Raw genomic sequence first — 22971 nt, 5'->3', positions numbered from 1 at the left:
GAAATCAAAATGTCAGTCTTGTAATTTAAACTGCATAATAATGGAATTCTAACTCCTAAATGTAGCTTAGTTGTCTCTGCTTTTTCTTTTGTGTGTTGGCATTCCCTCTGTTAAACAGTTTGCAAACACTGCTAATTTAAATATTAAGGTCACAGCACTAGTTTCAGTCAATTTGAGCATGTCAACAGAAATTGTGTTGGAACATAAAAGCCCTCTGTGAACTGATTTTTCTCTCCATAGTTTAGAAATAGCATAAACTGATAATTACATCGTTTCCCCTATCTTGTCTCTGTTCTTTACACAGTGGTGATGCTTGTGTAAATGCAGATAATCAAATAGTGTGAAATGGTTGGAAAAGAACTGAAAACCCAGCTTTTTTCAGTTTCAGGGCAAAACCCCTGGCAACAGTATCTTTGAGTAAATTAGCTTAACATCAAGCAATTCAGCTACTCTGAAGCTGGTACTATTTAACATACCTGGTAATGCATTAATATATGCATGATGTAATCGTATATTTCTCCAGCAAGTCGGTTTTCTGGTCTCCAGGGAATAATAACAAACTGAATTCCTAGTAAGGGCACCAGGATTAAAGTGGCTCTGACAGCTTTCATATACATGTTGGACTCAGCACGGTGGGTATCTCTCAGCTTTGTCACCAAAACTCGGACAATGTTAAGCAAAAAGAAAAAATTGACCTGCAAAACCAAAGCTATTGTAGGTGAAAGCATTCAAATTAAACAGACTTTCAAAATACAAATATGGAGCACATAAATGGCAGTAAAGTGTCGCTTTCTAGCTTTATTGTATCTTATAATGGGCAGCTCCTGGACAGTCAGGTCTTGGAAAATATCTTGACTATTTTCAGAAAAGATATGTGAAGCAGCTCTCTACTGTGGGGTATGCCCAGCCCCTGCCCTGGAGAGACATCTGCTGAGATAAGGAGAGTGCCTAAACCTCCCAGCGGAACTCCTCTGGAAAGGGAGCTCCTCTTCAGTTACGGCGAGAAGACAAACCCAGAATCCTCTGGGAGACCCTGTGCAGATCCTTTGTAGCCCATTGGCCCTTACCCTCTGACACCCACCCCCTGTATCCCTATAAGAGCTAGCCCCCCGCCCCTGCGAAGGAGAGAGATGCTTGTCCCTAGCTCCCCTTCGGCGAACTAATAAAGCTACCTCGTGTGGAACAGCTACACGAGCCTCTCGTCTCTCTCTCTGGTCTGGCTTCGCCTGGAGGCTGCCCTGCAGAGCTGAGCTGAAATCACGAGCTGACAATCACTAAAGAGCTGACAGCTTCTGCATGGGCCCTCCTGCCAGCAGCTGAGGGAAGACACCGGGCCTCGGGAAGATGATCCTCCAAGGGACCATCTCTCCGGACCGGTCACAGCTTCCTCGGTCAGAGCTACTGACCCTTCACCAGCTGCCATACTCTACATGCTTTGGAGTCTGCATGGGTGTTTCAGGTGGGCAGGGGTCAGTTCTAGGATGAACTGGCTGTTTTGACACTGATGTGGGCAAATTTAGGGTTTCCAGGGAACATTTAATATTATTTTTATATCTGAAGTTTATACGGGGTGGATGAATTATCCCCTAGAAATAACCATGTCTTTGTCCTGAGTCTGACAGTTGCCAAGCTATCTTGCCAGGTGAGACAAACCCTGGCATGTCCCCTGGGCACATGGGACCTATGGGAGCACACAATTTCCCTAAGGAATATGCTCCATAGACTAATGCTTCAGGCTTGTGTGTGACCAGGGGTGTAAGGCTGCTCTTGAGGAAGACCTAGGCCATCCCTTTGCTCCACCAGACTGCAGGGACCCCGTGGTACTCTACCCACAGGGAACAGGTAACAGTTGCTGTCCCAGGGCAGAAACTCCAGATACCAGAAAATTTTGCCCCTGACCCTTATGGTCAGTGATGCCAAGTAGTTCAGCACCTTCTCTCCTCAATTATTTCTGGAAATCTGATCCCAGCATCAAGTAACCTGCCCTTGGCCCTGGCTTCACAGAGAGCTCCTTGTGAGATATGCTGAGAACCTGCAGGAAGAGGGAGGGCAGACCCAGGCTGATGATGAGCTCAGTGGTTACCCTGTGGACGTCCTTGACATCTCAGACCTCCTCGGTCTCCACTGTACCCAGATCACTCTTTTCTAGTCTGCTACAGTAAAATCAGGCACTAACACTTCTGAGCTTTAATAGACTTTCTTTTTCCTGCTAATTTTTTGAAATAAGTATGTAAGTTGTATAACTTCCATAGATATTTCAAGAGCTCAAATCACATCTATGTACCAGAAATTTCAGCTGATTTTTTTCAGAACGGTGAATCAGAAAGCTCTGGTAAAGCATTTTACCGCTTCTAAACTACACTGGAAGACCTTTCAACTGTTTTACATTTGTGCTCTACTGGAAAAGAGGAGTAATAAATTACTTCTGAGGTCCCGTTCAGCATTATATGTAGCCCTTATTCTCCATCCAATTCTGACTTCACTCACTCTGCTTAACCTCCACTTTTAGATTTTCTGAAAGTAACTGTGAAAAGTCAAAGAAAGACTTAAAAAAGCTAAAAATCCTCAACTCTTTGGAATCAATCTGTCACTATGGGATTTTTGTAGCAAATCAAGCAGGACATTCTGTAGACATTGACATCTTCACAAGAAAAATGACTGGAAATGACATAAATATGATACAGAAATTATAATGTCTTACTTTGAAAACAGCTAAAGATTGCTCTTTTTCCATTAAAAAACAGTTGCTTCTTTTTTCTTTGTGGCCAATATGGGATCACAATGACAAAAATAAAGGCTAAATGGCCTCTCTCAGATGGTAATTGGCATTACAATAGGAGATACAATCAAGATTGAACCAATAAACCCACAATAAATGTGATGCTATGGGACCAACAAACAACCTATATGGCAGGGAAGGATGGGCCGCTTCACATAGCTAATGTTAAAAACTGCTGCTCCAGAAAGGGTGGAAAGGTTTTTGTTTTTTTAAACTATGAGATGGAAAGTTGTTTATTCAAAGGTGTTCCCAGTACTCACTGCGCTACTGTTTGATCTCTGAGGGAATAATTGCAGATACGTCCACGCAGTTGTTTGCAAGTAAGAGGCAGATCAAAAGCTGAAAGTACATCTTGGATGACACACTGAGATGAGCTTGGGGCTCGGGTTGACTAAAACCCTTTCTGTGCCTTTCAGGAGGGTCAGGGTTACCACGTCAAACTGTATGACTGGCATACAAGATGTTATACGTATGCACATTGCCAAGCTGCATTTTGAATCTTGTCCTCCTACTCAGACAGCCCAGTCCAGTTCTTCCCCTGGACTCTTTTAGCTCCCTGCCTTTGGACATACCAGGTCAGTGACCAGCAAAACTCATGCTGAGCCACCAGCTCGCCTCAGCTGAGACACAGCTAAATAATTGATGTCACATAAATGCAGTGTATTCAGTCCCAAATAAGTCTCACTGGAATAAAGTGTTGTGAGCCTGTCCTTTGTAACACTGAAGAGAGAAAACCTCTAGTTTCTTCTGAGTCTTGACCAAAATACTTATAGTACAGAAGCTTCTATTTTGTTCAGGTTAGCATCATTTCTAAAATAATTATTATACTGCTGATACCAAATAATATTCTTACCAATAAAGCTGCCATTACAGGTCCATGAACAATATAAAGCAAGTATGTGTCAACACTCATCCAGCAGCTGGAGAAGAAATACAACATTAACATTTATTTTTGACTTGAATAAAATTTGCTGCACAGTTAAATAATGCTAAGTTCCTTCAAAAACAGACATGCTACTCACTTATCATTGAAGTATCTGGCTCTTGCAACTGCATGAATGGATGCTGGCACCAAAGGGAACCCTGAAATGATTAAAGTTATGGATCAGTCTTGGTATTTGTTTAGCTTGAATTTCATGTGTCTCACACACTAAAAAGTCTCTTGTTCACAAAACGTATGAAATCACATTTCAGGGAAGAACTGTTAGTCCGTCACACTCAGACCCTGGCAGCACCTCAGTGGTGAGATGCAAAAGGGCTTAACATTAAAGGCAGGCCAAAAGGAGAAGAAAAGCCCACAGACCATGCTCTCCTTGAATGTCTCAAAGCTGCTGCCAGGCTCCCCTGCATTGCTGTGGCTTGTGTAGGGAAGGGTGTGAGCAGGCAGTGTGGGAAGGCTGTAGGGATCATTCTGTTCTCAGAGCAGTATTCCCTCAGGAAACCGGGGACACTTGTTAAAATCATGTAAATAACTGTTGAGCAAGAGAGAGGTACACTGACTTGCATGCCAGATTATGGAGCAATAAAAAACAGAGTGAAGAGTTTCTCTTTTGGAGCCAATGGCATGAGAAAATGTTTGGAGCCAGGAGGTTTTTGGGGGATGGGGATTTGTGATATCTCCTGTAGGTTCCCAGCCTTTGTGCAGCCAAGCCCACTCCATGCAGCTTTATCTCTGCAGGGAGAGGAGCTGTGAATACCATAAATTCACACATCCTGACTTATTTGTGACACCTCAGAGGAGGCTTTGACGGGGAGCTGATGGGAGTAAATTTGCACTGGGCTTGGCAACGTGCCATGCTTAACAAAGTGGAAAGCTCAAATTCTTATTTCCAGCCTGACACTGAGAATGACAGTCTGGTCCACTCCTGTTCGTTTCCCTTCAGCTTGCTTAACTGCCATGTCCCTCTCTGACAGGTTAGAAACCTGGAACTGGGGAGCCTGCACCACAGTGCTGACCCCAGTTTGTACTGCCTCGCACATACAGAGAGCTGGACATGATCTACTGCCTTGTCTGTCCTGTGCAGAGAGCTTGGTGCACACCTTTGGTGCTACTGCTGCCTGTTCCCTATAAACCATGGACCTTTCTACTGAGCTTTGGATATTCTATAATTGTAAATGAAAACGTGTGAAAATATCCTGTCAATACCATGATTAATCACAGAGGGAAGAACACAGCTCCTGGTTTTTTCATGTTAGTGATTTTATAAAAATGTTTAGAAGAGATGGAGGATCCTTAGTCACATTGTGGGGAGTGAGAATAAGGTCCAAAAATACATAAATAGGGCACTCTTATGTCTCCAGGTATCTTTAAGCAATAGGTGCTTACTCTACTGCAAAAAAAAAAGTTCTTGCAATTTACCTTGAGAGGACAATGCAGCTGTGGGAGAACAAACTGGATTGCCTTCTCCTTTATATGGTTTTAGAAAATGATGACTTGGCCTCTGTCTGAAGAATGCCTTTTTTGGTTGATGATGCACAGCAAAACAAAAAAAAGCTCAGAATAAAAAAGAAAGGAGCTTATGACCTCAGGGTGAGCTGATGGGGTTGACAGCTTGAAAACATAGTTTTGATGGGGAAATGGAGCAAGTCTGGGTCAGTTTCATTAAAAGATTGAAATGCAATTTTTAAGGGGCCTTTCTGTTACAGCAAAAATGCTTCAGCTGAAAACTGTGGCCTGAAGTATTTGCAAGTAGAGCATGCCACATGATGCAAAAAGAGCTTTTTTCTTCTGTTAAATGCATTAGCCTAGGATATTTGGCTCAACAAACTCAAAAGCAAATCTCAAGAATGCAGTGGAAAGTCTTCATTAGCCAGTTACAGGCTAAGAAGCTCATGACTCTCTATGGCTCAGATTTCCAGCTGCAGGCTGGATGGGCTCTTCTAGGGCTAAATGTTGCTCTTCTCTTGTAAAGGGCCAAAAGGCAAAGAGTTACCAAAGTGGATCATCAAGGACTATGCGGTCATGGTGACAGGTACCACTACAAAGTCCCACCTCCACATGGTGAGCAGTGAATAACACAGGGCAGGTGTTACCCCAGCTGTCCCAGGAACAGATACATCCCTTTAGGTCATGCCAGGTCCTTTACAGCACAAACTAGCAACTAGGTCAGTATTCCCAGTACAACTTGGAAGGCACTCAGCTCCAGCACTGTCCAAATTAATGATTCCCTTTTCACCTTTATTTGGGTGAAGCTGCCTGAAGCAGCCAGAACGGACTATATTGTTGCACACAGTTGATACTGTTTTATTGTCCTGCCTGACGGTGATTTCCTGACCCAGTGAAACAATAACAAACAAGAAATGACATCCCCAGCAGCAGTTCCCAGAGAAGGGGTGAACTGACGGCATCAGCCTTGAAATACATCTGCCCACGTCAGATTCCATTCAGTCACCTCAAACCTTTTGTAGATGTTTTTATATTTGCTCAGATTTTAATTTTCTTTATAAAGCTATTTTACAAATGTCATTAGTGATTTTTCCAAATAAAATAAGCCAGATCTTCTCGCATAGGGATTAGCAATAGCAATAAATAACGAGTAACTCTATATTGTACGTTTGCCTTGATGTCTTGAATTGTAATTCAGAGCACAGACTGCCCTGGTTCCTTTGGAGAAGCATATCTCTCTCCACTGATTAACACTGCTAGGTGTTTAAAGTTAGACTGTGTTACTACTCCTTCTGGAATCAGTGGAATTACACTGATTCATGCAGACTTAAGGGGTCACCAGATAGCCCTAACTGGACCATTTTGCTATTAATAATATTTCTACTACAGTTAGAAGGTGCTAACCATTACCTTTTTTTTTTTGTGGAAGTATTCACATAGTTTCATTAAAAAGGCTGCAGACACCATTGTCAAGAGTTATACTCATTTAAAATAACTTTTTCCTTCTCAAGTTATCAGGGCCCTATTACCATAGCCACTACCCTCTTCATTTTTTGGGCAGTGCTGCAGATACAGATGTGTGTCTTATCAGGTAACTTCACTGAATTACCCACCACGCTGCTGGTGTCATTCTCAGCACTACTACAGCTGGCTTGTAAACTTTCATTGCAGGCTGGATGCCACAGTTGCATTAAATTGCACTGCCTAAATTGAATGTCACGAGAAAAGAAAATGTCTATGACCATATTCCTCTTGCAAATTGGATATGGAGGGACACATTTTGGGAAGCCTTGTTCTGCAAGACATGAAAATGGAAAAAGCTTTGTCTGGAAGCAAACGTTTAAAATGATTCTTCACATCAGGCTACTGTTTCAGAGCCCTATGAGACTTTTTATATTCAAATATTCTGAGCAATGAGATTTTTGTGATAACACAGTTCCTCTCTCCAAGAGGACTCAGCTATTTGGATTGACGAAGTCCAGAAACTTTGACTTGATTTAGAATTCTTCAGGAAGGTTGTCTTCATTTAAGAGCTGATAATGTCCCACATACTTTTAATTCCAAAAGCATGACAGGTGTCTCTCTTCTTAGAAAAGATGCCATTCTCATTAGAAAAAAGAGTGCATGCTGGTGTTGTCATTAAAAAACCCCAAAAATCCCAACAAAACCAACCAAAGACAAATTCTTACATGCCTGGAGACGGCTGTCTGGCACTACAATCTATATAAACTAGAAAATCATGCTAATTTTCTTGGTATCTAATGTAGGTATCCAGAGAGCACTAAGCCTTGTATCATAAAAGAAAAATAAATTACCAGACTTTAAAATGAAAATCCAAATAGGGGATAACTTTGCTGTTACTGCCTATTTAGGATCAACTATTGGATGCCTAATTTGTGTTTGAAGATAGTGTTTTAAGTTTTTTCAGAACATGTAGAATTGGGTCATTTTCCTCTGATCTAATTACTTAATTATCTGATTATCTGTTAATCTAATCTAAAAATTCCTAATTTTTCTTGGTTTAAGCAATAGGGCTATGTTTCTGTTTTCCTGCTGTAAACGAAATAATCTTGAAAAAGTACAACTTCACCAAAAAGGATAGCAAATATAGAATAAATTGTATCTGCTTCAGACAGGGATTGCAAGAACATCCCTATGTGCAGTGGGCCAATGGATAAAGGTCCATCATTTGCTGCTTTGCTGCACCAGTGGTTTCAAGACATGGGAACTGCCTTACCAGAAATTGGAATGAGGCCAGAGATTCATGCTTGCCAAATTGGAAAAAAGCTCTTGATATTGATTTTCTGTCAACACTGATGTGGACTGGATTTACAACAGTGATTTAAATGTAAAAGAAACTTAATTGTAATATACTGGTTATATTTATATGGTCTTCTATTGGACCAGACAGTCCAAAGGAAAAATATCTGCTGCTGCTACCCATTAAAAAAGCAAGGGGTCCCTTAGTGAAAACAGAAGAGTTTGCATATCTGGAGATGAAGAACCAGACCTAGTCATCGTTCCTTGGGCAATATGCACGTGACCACATGCAGTTTGCATCCATTGTGCACAAATTTGTAACCACTCTAGTAGAACATCATTGAGATTTGCTTTTTGACACCTGTATGTTTCTCTGAAATGCTTTAGAGATCTCTTGTCTCTTGTTGGACAAAAACAGTCCTGACAGCAAAGCCATTATCTATGCAGTAGGCAAAATCAAATTTTTTCCTCTAAAACAACATATGCTAAAATATATCTGATACTGGATTCACTTCCAGAGAAATTCTGGTTCCTCTTTTCATATGCTGTGTTTGCTTCACTTTGTGAGACATAGATATTGATCCTTCCTCTTGATTCCAGGAAAATTATACTTTCTAGGTACTGTCACGCATTCCTGTTTTTGCATATAAGTGACAAAAATAAACAACTTTTTTTAGACAAGAGATATATTTGAATAGAAACATATTTTCTCCCATAGCTTTTCTTAATAGAACATAAGCATTTCTTTCTGCAAATCCCAAGATGCAGCAAATAAAAAATACGCTTCTTTCTGTTTTTTGTAAGTCTCTAAGCCTGTGCAACTATATGCACTCAAATTTAGGATCCAATAACTCAATCTTAAGCTGTGATCTAGTGATATAAACTAGATCATAAGTGCTATATAAGTGCTAGAAGAATTTAAACATCTGAAAGTATTGACCCTCTTGCTACAAATGGTGACATACATACCCCAGCCCAAGAGGTAATACCAGTGCAAACGCTGTTCCTCAGCAAATACTGCCACCACGATCAGCGTGTGAAGATAAATGCCTTCGCAGAGCATCCAGAAGTAGTTGCAGCCCAGCATGTACTGATGAAAGAATTGCAGCACTTTGCAGCTTACCTGTCAGATAAATGAGAGGAAGTCACACATTTGACCAGCATTTTGCATTTAAGTAGGCAATGACAAATGTTACTAGTATGCTATAAGAAAGCAAAGGGGAACAAAAATTCCCAGGTCTTCTGTTTTTTGGGGCTTTTTTTCAGCACCCACCAGTGAGAGGGATTTTCAACTTTTATAAAAGGTGAATTAAAGGAAGAGCCCTCACAATGTAGAACAGAATTATGATAAGAGCACTCCAAAAGGTACCACAAAATAAAAAAATTCCTTCAAAAGTCAGTAATCTGATGGTTTCTTTAGAACTGAAACAAGCAACTTGTTCTAGAGGTCAAAGGAGGGCTGTGAAAAAGACAATAAGATCGAGCTCCAATTTGGGTGATTTCCTTTTGACCAAACTTAGAAAAGTTATTTTCAGGTCTGTCTTCTAAGCCAGAGTCATTTATGCTTTAAACAGCCCCCAGCTCTGAAGTAATTCCTTTGGAAAGTGCAAGTTTTGGTGTCAGCAGAGATTCTTTTTGTAGGGTACCAGGGATACTGTCTTTGCTGCTTTGTGAGGTGAGAGCTTTGCTCTATTTTTATGAACTAACAAACTGACACGTGGAGCTAAATGGAGCTGGTGAAGTGGTTCCCATGCATGGTTCAGACGAGGCTGCAGACTTAGACCTTGACAAGGGATTGTGTCTTCAAATTTCTGGGAAGCAGTGGGCAGATGATGGAGGGAAGCATGTTGTATCCACCACTGGAGCGCCAGCTGGTGAGGGAAAGTGCTGCTGCTCTTCTGAATGCTTCTCATGTCCATTTGCTTTCTTAGGGAGGGCAGTGAGGTCCTGTACGTGGACTTCCTTGCCACCACCACCCAGGAGGGCCAGGAGGAGTGGGCAGGCATTGCTGTGCTGACCCAGACCCACCGCTTCTGAGGAACATCACATGCTACCTGGAAACCTGAGGTCACAGCAGTGATGGCAAACTAACAGTCATCATCTGTGGCCAAAGGTAAATACTCCTTTCCCTTAACTTCTGAAGATGTTTTCCAAGCTGACTACCTGGGCTCCACAAGATGTTATTAGCATTCACTTGTCTCTTTCAAGAGACATTTCAGCAGCTCAGCAGACAGGGGACTGCATGTTCTGCATCTGTCTGGACCACCCCTCTGGATCAGAAAAGCTTCTTAGCCATCCAGTCCACCAACTTCAGTTGCTGAAAAACATTCCCAATTGCCTGAACATGTGTATTAACTCTTTTTCAATATTTACAGTGCAGCTTGATGTTCATGAAAATATAGGTTTATTGATAGGTTAGGATATAGGATTCTGACAAGATTAGTGCAAAGAACTGATTTTTATTTTCTGGTAATTCATTTTTTCTGCTCACCACATAAGACAGAACAGACTGTTCTTTCTACCACACTGTACCTGAACAGTTCTTAAAAATGTGTCCAAAAAGGGTTGTATACTGAACCCAACCCAACCAACCACCACCACAACCACCAAAACAAGTGAAAAGGGAAGATATATTTGCTCCTTCTTCTGTGGGCAAAAGTATTCATTAAGGCTCTTATATCATGGACTGTTTTTCACAGGTCTGGGTCAATATGTTTCCTTCCTTGTTCCCTTGCCCATGCTCAGTGCAGCCTCCTAGCTGGTGGCTTACCTTTCTCCGTTCTCCCCTTATGGATCACCCATACCTGCAAGGACTGCCTTGCCTGACAGGCAGTTTCCTCAGTCTGCACACAGATTCAGGTGGCACCCTCCCTGGCATCAGCCAGCCACCCTGGCCTCTAAAATGAGCAAACTTCCTGAGCCATCACAGCAGTTTTCCGTGTCTGAGATTTGGGCTGGTCCAGCAACATGTCCCTTGTGGAGGTCTCCTGTCCCTTGCAGGAGGAGCTGCAGGTCAGGGGGGCCACCTGAGGGCTCGAGGCATCATTTTCCTGGTGGCTTCAGTGCGAGTGACTCAGAGCGCCTGCGTGTCGCACACAGGCTGGTCCTGCTCCTGCCAGGGCCAAATTGTCCCGGTGCTCCATCCAGTCACCCGGGCTCTAGGAACAACTTTGCCTGCAGCTTGGCAGGTGGAGGGGAGCTGAGCACAGATGGTGAGTTCTGCAATAAAATCCATGATACTTCTCAAACCTGTCATTTTGACTTAATGCTTTCCCTGTTTCAACTGAAAGGAAGGTTACTGTGGATGATCCTTGCTTCTCTTTGCCAGCTGTATGCACTGCTCACCAACCCTCTGAGCAGACACTGACTGAACATACCTTCCACAAGAACCAAGTCAGTCTTTGCTGGAACTTTTATCTGTAGCTCAAAGAAATGCACACATAGAAACACGTTCCCTGACAGCTGCAGAGCTGAGCTCCATTTGCTTCATTTCCCAACATTTCTTTCTTCCGTGTACCCCCCATCTGAACTATGACTTTTGGCTTTAAAAATGAAATCTTTTACTTATCCTTTGGAGCAATGGGCATGCAGACAACACATGACTCTTGAGGACTGTAATCACTTCTGATGTAATAAGTTAAAGAAGTAAGAAAACCCTTGGCAAAGAATAAAGGACTGGTGTGACAAGTACTTTGATACACATCACATTAATTTAAGAATTTATCTGCAAAAGTTATTATAAGGAGTTTAAGCACAACAGTGTATTGAGATAAATTATGTTAAATTCATATTATTCAAAGAGAAAAAAGAATCAGTCTTTGCTTTGCATGAGCTAACAAATGCAGCCTGTTTCAGCTGGGGCTAAGTGATGCAATGGAAGTATTTTCCTACTATAAAGAAACTGGTTTTCTAAGGTCGGAGCAAGAAAAAGAGATGACCCTTTTACTGATAAGAATTGGATTGGTACAAATAAAATATGACAAATGTAACCAACACCTTGGTGTACATTAGTCTTAACTGAGAAAATTGCAAAAGTAGTAAGTTTTATATATTGTTTATTCTTACAGAAACAAGTAAAATAAAACAGCAAGATGATACAGAAGCAAATCTTCCGCCTGCTTACTGCTTGATAACTGATTGTTTTCTTTACTATAATTTATAAATCTGTACTGTAATATATAAAGACTGATACCTATAATTTATAAAGACTGATATTTTTACTATAAGGGTGGTAAGGCACTGGAACAGGTTGCCCAGAGATGTTGTAGACTCCTTGTTCCTGGAAGTGTTCAAGACCACGTTGGATGGGGCTCTGAGTAGCCTGGTCTAAGAGAAGGTGTCTGTGCCCATGGCAGGGCTGTTGGAACTAGACGATCTTTAAGGTCCCTTCTAACCAAACCATTCCATGATTCTACAGTTTTATGACTGCTAACTTTGAGATAAAAACATGTGTAGGGAGTTTGTTTTCTGCTGAAGACAAAAGTTTTATTGTAAGTTCTTTGAGGCAGAGGCTCTGTTCTGTCGTGTCTTGTACAATAAGCAGCACAGTCAAACCCAGGAAAGGACTATTGCAGCACCTTCACACTCTGAAGCAGAGTTAAAAGTCATGAGCTTTTCAGTCTGAAGGTGTGCAGGTGACTGAAGCTAGTGGGTTTTAACTCATGAGCAGCACAGGCTGAGACGAAACAGCAGGTCCTTTCTAGTGCAGCCCCATTACTGTTGCGCCGGTTGGTGTGCCTGTCTCCTGAGCAAAGGAATAAACAAATGCTCCTCTTTTTGGGAGTCTGGAAGCAGATAGCACTGTCCTGCACAAGTTGGTGGCTATAGCAAGGGGAAGTGTGAAAAAATTATCAGGAAAAAATTACCAGCCCTCGAAGTCAGGTAACCACCTGAGAAAGCAGCTCCTTTTGTGCTTCTGGAAGGATGTCCTAGAATGAACTTTTTTTTTGGCAGAATGCAACGTAGAAAAGAAACTCAACCTGCAAGCAAAGAGGCTGCTTCTGGCCATGTGTTTGCATTGCATTGATGGACACAGAAGATGAGAAAGGTTCTTTACAGATCTGCAGGACAGTACCCAAGAAGAAAGATCTCCATTTTTGCTAGTTCTCCTTCCTCATAAAAACACCCTGGAATGACCTTAAATTGTGGCCTAACTACTCAGGGGCTAAAGGGGTAAATAGAAATACAGCCAGTCATACTCTTCTCACTTGCAAATCTTGCAGAGAGTTATGGAACTCTTGTAAACACCACAGCTGCAGTATGCAACATAAGCACTTCAAAAGGATTCTGGAACATTTCCCAGAGGAGAAATAAAACAATTTACTCTCCTTTTACAAGAAAGAGCTAGAAACGGTGTCTGTGATGTTTTGCAGGATATATTGGCATACTGTAAACACAGTTAATGTTCCAGTCCTGCCAAAGGAGTCCCAAAGGTCCATCTGCCTATGCAGGACCCTGCAATTGCACAATAATGTAATTGGCATAGTGCTCTCCTCAGCTAATCTCATCAGCAGCCTCTCATCATATGTGCTTGTCATTTCTCTCTTAAGGCTCTCCTTGGTTATTGGTTAATAGTTTATGGACAGCAAACCGCACCATTAATTACCATCTTTACTCATCAGGGCAATTCAAGACAAAACTCTTCAACTACAAAAACCCCAGAAGTTCACTTTCAATAGTAACAAAATGTAATATGAAATAAACCTGCTAATTGTTTGAGGAGGTTGTCCTAGTAATTCAGCCAGAGCAAAAGGCCTGACTCTGTTTTGGCATAGTAAAGTCGTACAGATTCCCATGCGTGCTCATTTCTGCGGTGCTTTCCTTGGTAAAGGAACTCAGGTTGGCAGGTTGGGAGGTCTGTGTTTTACACCAGTCCTTGTCAACCCCAGAGTGCCTGCCCTATTGAAAGCAAGTGTGGGAAAGCCCCTCAGCATGCATAATGAAATGTGTCTTCTCCAGTGCTCTCTGTCCATTGAAATGCCCCCGACTGACATTTCAAATAAATTGCTGAGAAAAGGCCAGTCAAGGTTATCGATTTTAAACCAAGCCAGCTATATGAGCCTTCACTACAGCTATGCACTTTGTTTAAAGGGAAATAAACGTATTTGACCTTACCATTCTAGTTCCTCTTCACCTCTGGGAAACCTCACCAGTGCATGGCAGCAAAGGACCCCCCTCCAAGAGGTTCCTGCTTGCCATGGAGGCCAGACATGATTTATTCAAATTCAGCTTGAAGGCAGTACAGTATATTCTCAAACATTCTAAACTTAGCATTTTAAAGGAGTATCTTCAAGTTTGATTAGTGCTCTGACATTAAACATTGTGTTTTGGTTTTTTTTTTCTGATTATTAGAACACTATTCTGTGAAAATATTCTTAAATTCCGAGTATCCATATGTTACACAAACAAGCAATAAAAGGATGTTCCAAAGCAGGACAGTGCTAAGTGTTGCAGCTGTAAATCACTATCAGAACATCACACCATTATACAATGTATCTGCAATGAGTCATCCATTAAGCTGTGTTCTAGTCAGAAACCTGGCATACTGGGGCTTGGAAGAAGATTAATGCTTTAATATACTTTTAAACAATTTACAGAACGAAATGTACAGAGCTGCTCAGAGGGCTCCTAGGTTTTGTGTTACAAGAAAGCAAAATATGATATTAAACAATAGAGGATATTCTTAACAGCATGTGTGTCCATGTCTATGCTATAGCAAAGCAGCTAGCCCAGATTTACACATTCAGGACAGTAATTAATACAGCTACATCTGCACATACTTGAGTCCTGGCTGCTGTAGCAGTAGTTCTCCCTGGACTGCAGCTTTGAGCTCTGCAGAGCCCGAGGGGTTATTGTGGCACATCTGGCACTGCCTCAGTGTGCAGAAGCCACTGGCTCCTCACCTGCAGGATGCACCATGGCAAGTGTGATGCAGGGTGTGAGGCAAAGCAAAACAGCCTCATCATTCTCAAGGGGTTTTATCAGCCTGGTTTCTGAGTGGTGTTGCCACTTGCCAGAGGGAAGCAGCTTTTCAGGGAGTCATTGTAGATGTGAGCCTGAGTGATGGAGGAGAGCAAAGAGGGAGAGAAAACAAGGGTTTCGTAAAAAATAACACAAAATGGTGTGACCTGCTCTTCATTTGGACAGGATCTGCTGCCACCTTCTCACCATGGAGGGAGGTAATTGCCGATAAAAATCCCGCTATTCCAGGCACCGGTCCTCCACCATCACACCAGGAGGAAGAGCCATCAGGCACAGGAGGATAGGACAAGGCAGAGGTTACTCAAATCTATATCCAGGCATAGCCAGGGTAGTTTAAGTTTACATGAAATATATCTAACAGCCATGTGTACCTGCCTTATGTTTGAGGTGCAAGATCGAGACCTGCAAAAGGATTTCCTGGGAACTAGGTACACATATAGCTTTGATGACGTGGATATATCCACTCCACGATTCAGTTAAATGCTCCAAGAGTTTTCTAATGATATGACCGGGATTTGAGATACTAAATATAGACACCCAATCTGTCTCTCCAGTAATCAAAAGATAACAAGAGAGGTGATGGAGATTATAGTAAAAATTACCTCATCCTAAAGGATATATCTTAAATAAGCCAGATGGATAGCACCCTGAATGTAACTTTGTCTATCTTTAGCATGGGATGACTAGGTCAGCTGTATGTGTCTGCAAAACAGGTGTGCAAATGTAAGACATGTCTGACCTTAAATATTTATGAGTGTTTTAATTCTCCAGATGTACTCAGATGCTGTTCCAGTGTCTTTCCCAGGGTAACCTGCTGCTAGGTAGAGCTACCAGCCCTTCAAAGGATGTTGGGCCAAGGGGACGCCAGAGAATTCTGAAGTCAGTCGGTTGGGTGTATGCAAGCATAAGCTCAGAGGTGAAATGGTGAGCAAAGGAGCTCAATTATCCAAACAACTGGCCTATTATTGGCCAATAGCTCATTCTGCCAACTAAATTTAAAGGTCATGTACATAACTAACCCAAGCCTCTTGATTTTTAACTCCTGCTGGAAGTCATTACTGTTTCTTCTTCCATACCCTTATTTCGCATGTTTGGCTGTCATCTGTAAAGGCACTTTGATATTCTTTCATTTTTTTCTCTTCTGATTCAGGCTACTTCTAGTCTTAGATACTTTCAAGAAGCACAGGGTAGCAGGATCATGGCTGAAAATGGGCAATACCTCTGGTCTGCACAGCAGTCATTGAAGGGCATGTCTGATTTCATAGTATAGGTGTGCAGCATGATGTAGCCTCTGGAGAGGAATGGGCACTCTGCATTTAATTCACCTGGCCTGATTTAGCCACCTGCTTTAGAGTGAGGTAAGTGGTCTCTTGGACTGAGACGCAGTTGCCTCCACAGGAAGCACTGCCATTTAATCAGACAAATCCCAGTGAGGAAAATATCTGTGGCAGCATGGTATCAGGGAGAATACCATGGTTTGGAAATATTATGGTACTGTCCTTCTGAGGGTAATTCCTTTACAAAGAATTCATGTTTTGAAAAATTTTGAAAAATCTTTTTGGGCAATTCATACTCAAATTTCTCGCATTTCAGTTAGACCCTTTCAAAGATACGGCAAGGAAAACTTGGAGAGACACCTTGGGAAAATGATGGGAATTACTGCTCTGCTTCATGCCATTTAGACACTGAGAGGTCTGTCTTAAATGAATCCAGGTATTCTTTAAGCCTGAAAATTTGTGAGAATTTATTGAATATGTCTGGTTCTGAATTCACACCCTGCCTTACTCTGCACTAATCTCACTGAACTTGGTAGGAGGGGAAAGACTTGATCTTTCCTAGGATGGAGGAAGAGATTCTGATTTACATCTGTATTACCACAGTGTTTGCTAGTGCAACCCAGTGATTTCAGTGACAGTGAAACTGGCACAGCACAGTCCTGGTGCTGGTCATGAGCCATGAGCTTACTGTTGGCAAAAACTTCATTTGCAAATGATTCACCGGCATAAAACAAATTCCGACTCTGAAAGGTGAACACATGTTCCTGAATCAAAGTGACAGTCAGTCCTTGCCTCCATGAAAGGTCACACAGCTCTCTGCTCATAGGCATAGGACTCTGTCAGTGATTCCACACTGGTTGTGCCTGGGTGCCAGAGCTGGACAGTAGGATATCCTATGCCTGTGCATCCTGTACAGTACTGCTCCATTTTCCTCACCCCTGCAGCTTAGAAGGACTGGACAGGTCTGGTAAGGGAGAGTCTAGACAGAAAATACTGTTAGGCAAAGAATTACACCCTGAGAAGTGTGATTCTGCTGATATGAGAGGAGTGCAATGGCAGCACTGTCCTCTCCTTATATCAGTTTTCCTTTATGGATGGGGGCATAGACAGATAGAGTAGGAATTTCCTTTCCCTGTCACCTCCTGTGGTCACCCCTCCGTACACACATGAACATCAGGAACTGTGCTTGCTTGCACCTCACAGGCTCAGCCATCCCAACTGTGAACCTCAGAAATGTGATATGGTGCTTTGTTCAATTCAGAAATTCTTCTTAGAGGGGACAACTTCTCTCAAACTCTCAATATTAGTGCCAAATCTTCATGTTCTCACTCTCATTCTATTGATTTCACAATTGCCCAGGCTCTGTGTCACCTCTTTGTGGCTAAATTGGCTGCTGAGGCTCCTACAACTAATCTAATGGAAGCGGGATGGAGGAGGAGATGTACTAAGATAAAAGATTTCAGAGATGCTTTGAGAGCCACAGGAAAGTTCTGGAAATAGTCACATTAAAAAAAAAATCCAATTATTTAAGAAAAATGGCACCTCTTGAAGCTCTACCCCAAGTATAATACGTGAAACCACTCAGAAGATCGAAGTGTCCCTTTCCTTTGTGGATTTCCACCTTTGCTGTTTCCACCTTTGCTGCTCTATGAGGGGGACTGCTGGGGCAACTAAGGAAGATAAGTCACATGGAGCAACAGTTTTGCCATTTATCTTCACTGGTATTATCTATGACCACCACATTTGATAAAAATATGTTTTAAACCCCCCAGGCTCTGCCAGGCTAGATCAGCAGGAACTGAAAGCAAGAAGAGACGAGAAGGTAGCATTGGTATGGCAAAAAACCCTAAAATTGACACTCTTTCTGAAATGCTGCAAATCTCCTTTGTTTTCTTGTCTTACATTGTCTCTCTATTCCTTTAGGAACATGGGGAATACCAGTACTGGAACCCCTGGAACCCCATAAATCACAGTAACAGTGCTTTATGCACTCCTCATCTGCCCACACAGCTCAATGTTTTGTTTCTACTGTTTTGCTGTAACTGTGATAGGGAGGAAAACCTAACACAATTGGGCAGTCACAGTTTTCACTTGAATTTTTTAATGGAGAGATTATTTATAGTGTTCTAGTGTCCATGAGAAAGCTAGATTTTTTAATATTGCTACTACCATGGCCTTGCTTTAAAAATTTTAATGTTAGTGGGCACCAGCCTTTGTGCTCTCTTGCTCTAACTAGTAATGCTGAATGGGAAGGGTCTTACTGGTTAGAAGGCTTGCTTGTTCCAGGAGGTGGGTTTGGGCAGTTCAGATAACAAAGTGCCCCTTGTTCATCATCCCACCTCATACCCACAGCGTCAGCAACCTTACTGAAACGCTTGCAAAGGGAAAGGGACTGCGTGCTCCTGCCAGAGACACAGAGTGCACGTTGCACCATCAGCTAGAGTGGTAAAATAGCTCAAGATCTTTAAAATATATCTACATCTACACAAGGAGGGAAAAACAGCCTCCATCCTCTCACCCCCGTGTTCAAGAGCTAAGTTAGTTACAGATGCTGCCAGGAGGAAAAGAAATCACTCTGTGTGTAATTAAACAGGGATTGCTTTGGGTTCTTCCTTACCAGCTCTGCTACTGAACCCATCCATATAAGAGGGTGTACAGATTGTTTATACAGTAAGGCCTAAAGGAGCTGTGTGGAAATGAGATGGGACTTGACAGTGAGATTGGAGTGTTCCTTGAATAGATGCTGTGTCCTTACTCTCTGACATAACATGGCCAAGCATGAGACCCCACACAGGGCTCCTAGGAACTACAAGTGGAGGACTGGCCCTTGCCATGGCCTCTATAAAACTGCAATTGAAATATAAACTTCCACACCATACAATGACAGAAGCAAGGGTGAAATTACTACATAAAATGTGAAGAGGCTACAGAAGAACCCGCAGAAAGAAGAGAACAGATATCTCTAGTAGAACAGGAAAGTGAACAAAATACAGTAAAATCTCTAAAAGCTTTTGTGGAAGAGGTTCTAATTACTGAGACATTACAAATTGGTGACCAAACTTAGCCTCCCCTAAAAGCATATTTATATTGGTGCTCATGGAGCTGATGAATTTGCTCAGTTTCTCATTGGCAGAGCTGCCCCTTCAGGCATTAACTGTAGCTTCCCTTTACCCCCATCAATACTGAGTATTAAAATTACTAGTCTTGTGGAATACAGAAAATGAAAAAACCAGATCTGATGAGTAAGATTATATTGAGGGATTTGGCAGCAAGAGTTTTATTTATATTTCTGGAGGTTTTAATGGAAAACATGAAATGCTGTCCACAGATCACCCTTCTACTGTGAGTCAGTCTCATTTAGGAAGGTGATGGATGATATGTCTTCCTATAAACACTGTTCCAGTAAGAGCATAATTTCTAATTCAGATACAATCAAAATTTTCAGTATATGTAAATAAGTGTTTATTCACGTGTCCTGTTTATTTTTGTTTAAATATCTTTGAACCTCGTCCATTGCTTCTTCATTTCTTGTATGGCCACCTGGACTAGGATCTTTCTTTTCCATGATTTCAGATCCAGATAAATCCAACAGAAAGAGAGAGAGAAAGAGAGAGAGAAAATTGTATAACCAGAAAACATGAAGTAAATAAGCAAATTAAGATTATCATAAAAGCGGCTTGACTTACCATTTTACATGAGCAGAATGATCATCAAAGGATTTAACTCTTAGCAGCAGTGTGAGTAAGGATGTGATACAGACTCTCCTCATGTAAATGATGCTTTGGATTGTCTCACATCGTTTCTCCCTGGGTCACAGGGAGAATGGGGGTGTCTTGGTGTTAGGAAAGAATTTCCTCTCTTGATCCTCCTGACTTTTCTCCTTGTTATTTAACAGATCATTCTTTCTTCCTTCAAAATTATGTGGATTTGTTGATATCCTCATAAATTATGCATCACTGGAAGTATTTTCCCATGGCATTTCATAATTAAAATCAATTGTGAAACTTTAGGTAGGAAAAAAAAAAAGGCAGGAACTATTGAGGTGGAAACACATTTATTATTTTTCAGAATAAATACCACCAACTTCATCTCTGTATATGGCTGTTACCTGAGTGGTATCTGTGATTGCTTGAAATTCAATCTACACACTTCAATATTTCTGTATGTGCTAAAGGTGACAGCCATACATACATGAGCCTGTGAAGCTCCAAAGATGCACATGTGGAAAGTGGATAAATGCAGCGAACTACCAGAAGTCAGAAGCAGTAATCTTCAAATGGACTTATTAAAACAGAGGGTGCAGTAGGAGTAGAAAAAACCCAAGCTGTAAAACTGTCATTTGCTCTGTTAATACGCATCAGCATAAAAATGTTATGGGAATTTTTTGTATATTTTTTTAACATTTTAAACATAAATCCCTAAAGTCTTCATATACTCACATAGAGATTTTCTGTACTTTCATCATATGTTAAAAATGTGCTCCTGTCTGTTCATTTTCTTTTCCCAATCACGAACTTGTAAGTTTATTATGTTACTAAGGTAGCAGGGTACACTTTCTAGTAATGTTGGGAGACTTTGAACAGATTAACAGGTCACCTCACCTCCTTTTTATTCTTTTTCGGTTTTTTGGAAGGGAAATCTAGAACGTGAGGCAGCGAGTGTACTCTCGTGCCATACTTGATGGTGGAACAAAAATGAAAGACGCAAGATGTTTTGGCCTTGTTCGTCTTCTATAGACAGCCTTTCACTGCTGTGTCAAAGAGCAAATCTGGTTTGGAAGAAGAAATTACAAAACAGAGGCTTTGCTCATCAAAACATCTGCTTAGCCAATAGCTGGAGCCAGTTTTGTTAACAGGACATCAGCTGGGTCATTTCCATGACTATACTGAGCATTTAGGCTCCTCTTCATTTTCTGACCAGAGGCCTGAGAGCTATGCTCAGTACATGAACCTCTGTACCACTTTGGGCTCCATGGCCTCCAAAGGTAACCACCAGTGTCATTTTTATACTCTGTGCCATAGCATTAGAGGTTGGGGTTTTCATCAGGTGATGCTCAGTGGGCTGGTACCTGTTCTGTGGCTACATGGCTCTATGGGAGCCCCTGAGAGCTTTGTCATTGGTGTCAAGATTTCACTTCAAATAAAGATCAGGCCAAAAGGCACTAGATACAGTTTTTTAAAGAAATCTTATAACACAAGACTCCTTCCCATGTCCTCAAATTTTAGTTTAAACCATTTCAGATAGTTTATTTGTGCTGTCAGAAAGAATCATTCTTAACCCTGAGGTAATGATTTTACTTCAATTTAGGTGCCTGATACCATCTGCCAGATTTTTATCTTCAAATATCAAGTGAATTTTCATTGCATCTCTTGCACAGGCTATGTATGTATTATGCTATGCAATGAGGAGAAACAAAATGTGTGATTTTAAAATTATTCTTCTGGTCTCCTATTTTTTAATCTCCAGATGGTCCCTGAGGCTGGTGATGTCTTCTTTAGGCTATACATTTTCTGCTTTAATTAACTTAATCAGCACACATTTGAGAGACACATGTGATCAGATAATATCAGGTGCTAATATTTAATTGCTTTCATGAAATTAGAAGCAGATAAATGGTTGAATCATAATTGAACGATCTTATTAGGCTACAAGGTGATCAGTGTTAAAATGAAACTTGAGATTACCACGTTTGCATTAATTTCACATTGGTTGGGGCTGCTGTTAGGACTGAGCACAATGTGATTGCTAGGTTAGGGAGCAAGATCAGAGCTGGATGAGATCTGCCGTACATATTTATCAGCTGAGGCAATGGCACAATTTGTATCACTCCATAAGAGCAGTGAAGGAAACTAATTCTTTGATTTACCACCTCCCAAGTTAAAAAATGCAGCAAATAGACCTTTTTGTGTGTTACACTGAAATAAGCTGTCTCTCTCTCCACCCTGTCCCTCCCCAGTGTGTGTGCTTGTGAAGAAGGACAGGCATCTACCACCTCAGGGGCTTTGCTGGGAATCATCAGGTGCTTGTGGCCGGGAGCAGTGGAGGTCTGACACATAGTTGTATGGATGGGCTGGCTGGAACAAGTCTGGGGCTTGTACAAGATTCAAAGAGTTTAATTGCTTGGTAACAGAACTGAGGAAGGTTGAGTGAAATTCTCAGAATCTGCACCCTCTGTGTGTGTTTTCCCAGATGGCTATCATTAGCTGCTGAATGGGAATTCTTGGTTCATTGGCCATAGTAATTTTACTTGGGTGTTAAGATGGAGAGAAGTCATGCAGTACTTACAGGATCCCTTTTTACAAGGCCCGGGTTAGGGACAACAGCAATGAGGTGGGCAATTGTAAACATGGAGTTCAGCACATAGGAAAAAAACAAATTCTTATGCAGTGTTATCCTTTGACAGCTGAGGCTCCTGAAAAATATACAACACATGTTGTAAATTAGTGTTTTTCTTCTGATGTCACTTTAACAAGCTCTTTCTGGCAACAGTCTCTCAAGAATGTCTTTTGGCAAGGCATAATTGGAAAATACATGCCTTGCATTGCAGCCATAACCTCTGAAAAATTTTTGGGTTTGTTTTTACACCTGTTTAGCACCACATGCTTTTTAAACCATGCTGTAAAGACCTATCCAGCTACATTCTTAGCTCTTGATGCCTTTCTTTATTTCATGGTAATTGAGATATTTAGTGGTGAAGCAGAACCCTGAGAATTATTGGATGCGCATGATACAAGTAATGAATATCAGGAATACAGCTTTCTTTATAAGTAACTGTTCCCTGGAGACTC

At 41.5% G+C, this 22971-nt stretch overlaps 1 protein-coding gene across 1 annotated transcript in view; it reads right to left on the bottom strand.

Moving 5' to 3' along the window:
- CALCR (calcitonin receptor) overlaps positions 1-22971 on the bottom strand; it is a 157062-nt gene that overhangs the window by 16897 nt on the left and 117194 nt on the right. Inside the window, exons 7-11 of the mRNA XM_042043861.1 lie at positions 22469-22595; positions 8895-9048; positions 3802-3862; positions 3633-3699; positions 477-695 (exon numbers count right to left, since the gene is read on the bottom strand). Coding sequence (XP_041899795.1) covers positions 477-695; positions 3633-3699; positions 3802-3862; positions 8895-9048; positions 22469-22595 — 628 coding nt within the window. The remainder of the gene's footprint in view (positions 1-476; positions 696-3632; positions 3700-3801; positions 3863-8894; positions 9049-22468; positions 22596-22971) is intronic.

Source organism: Corvus kubaryi, unplaced genomic scaffold (assembly GCF_017639235.1).
Source record: "Corvus kubaryi isolate FWS band 111438036 unplaced genomic scaffold, C.kubaryi_AGA036_p1.0 37398, whole genome shotgun sequence".
In the NCBI taxonomy this organism is placed as follows: Eukaryota; Metazoa; Chordata; class Aves; order Passeriformes; family Corvidae; genus Corvus; species Corvus kubaryi.
This window is presented reverse-complemented; position numbering and strand designations above follow the sequence as displayed.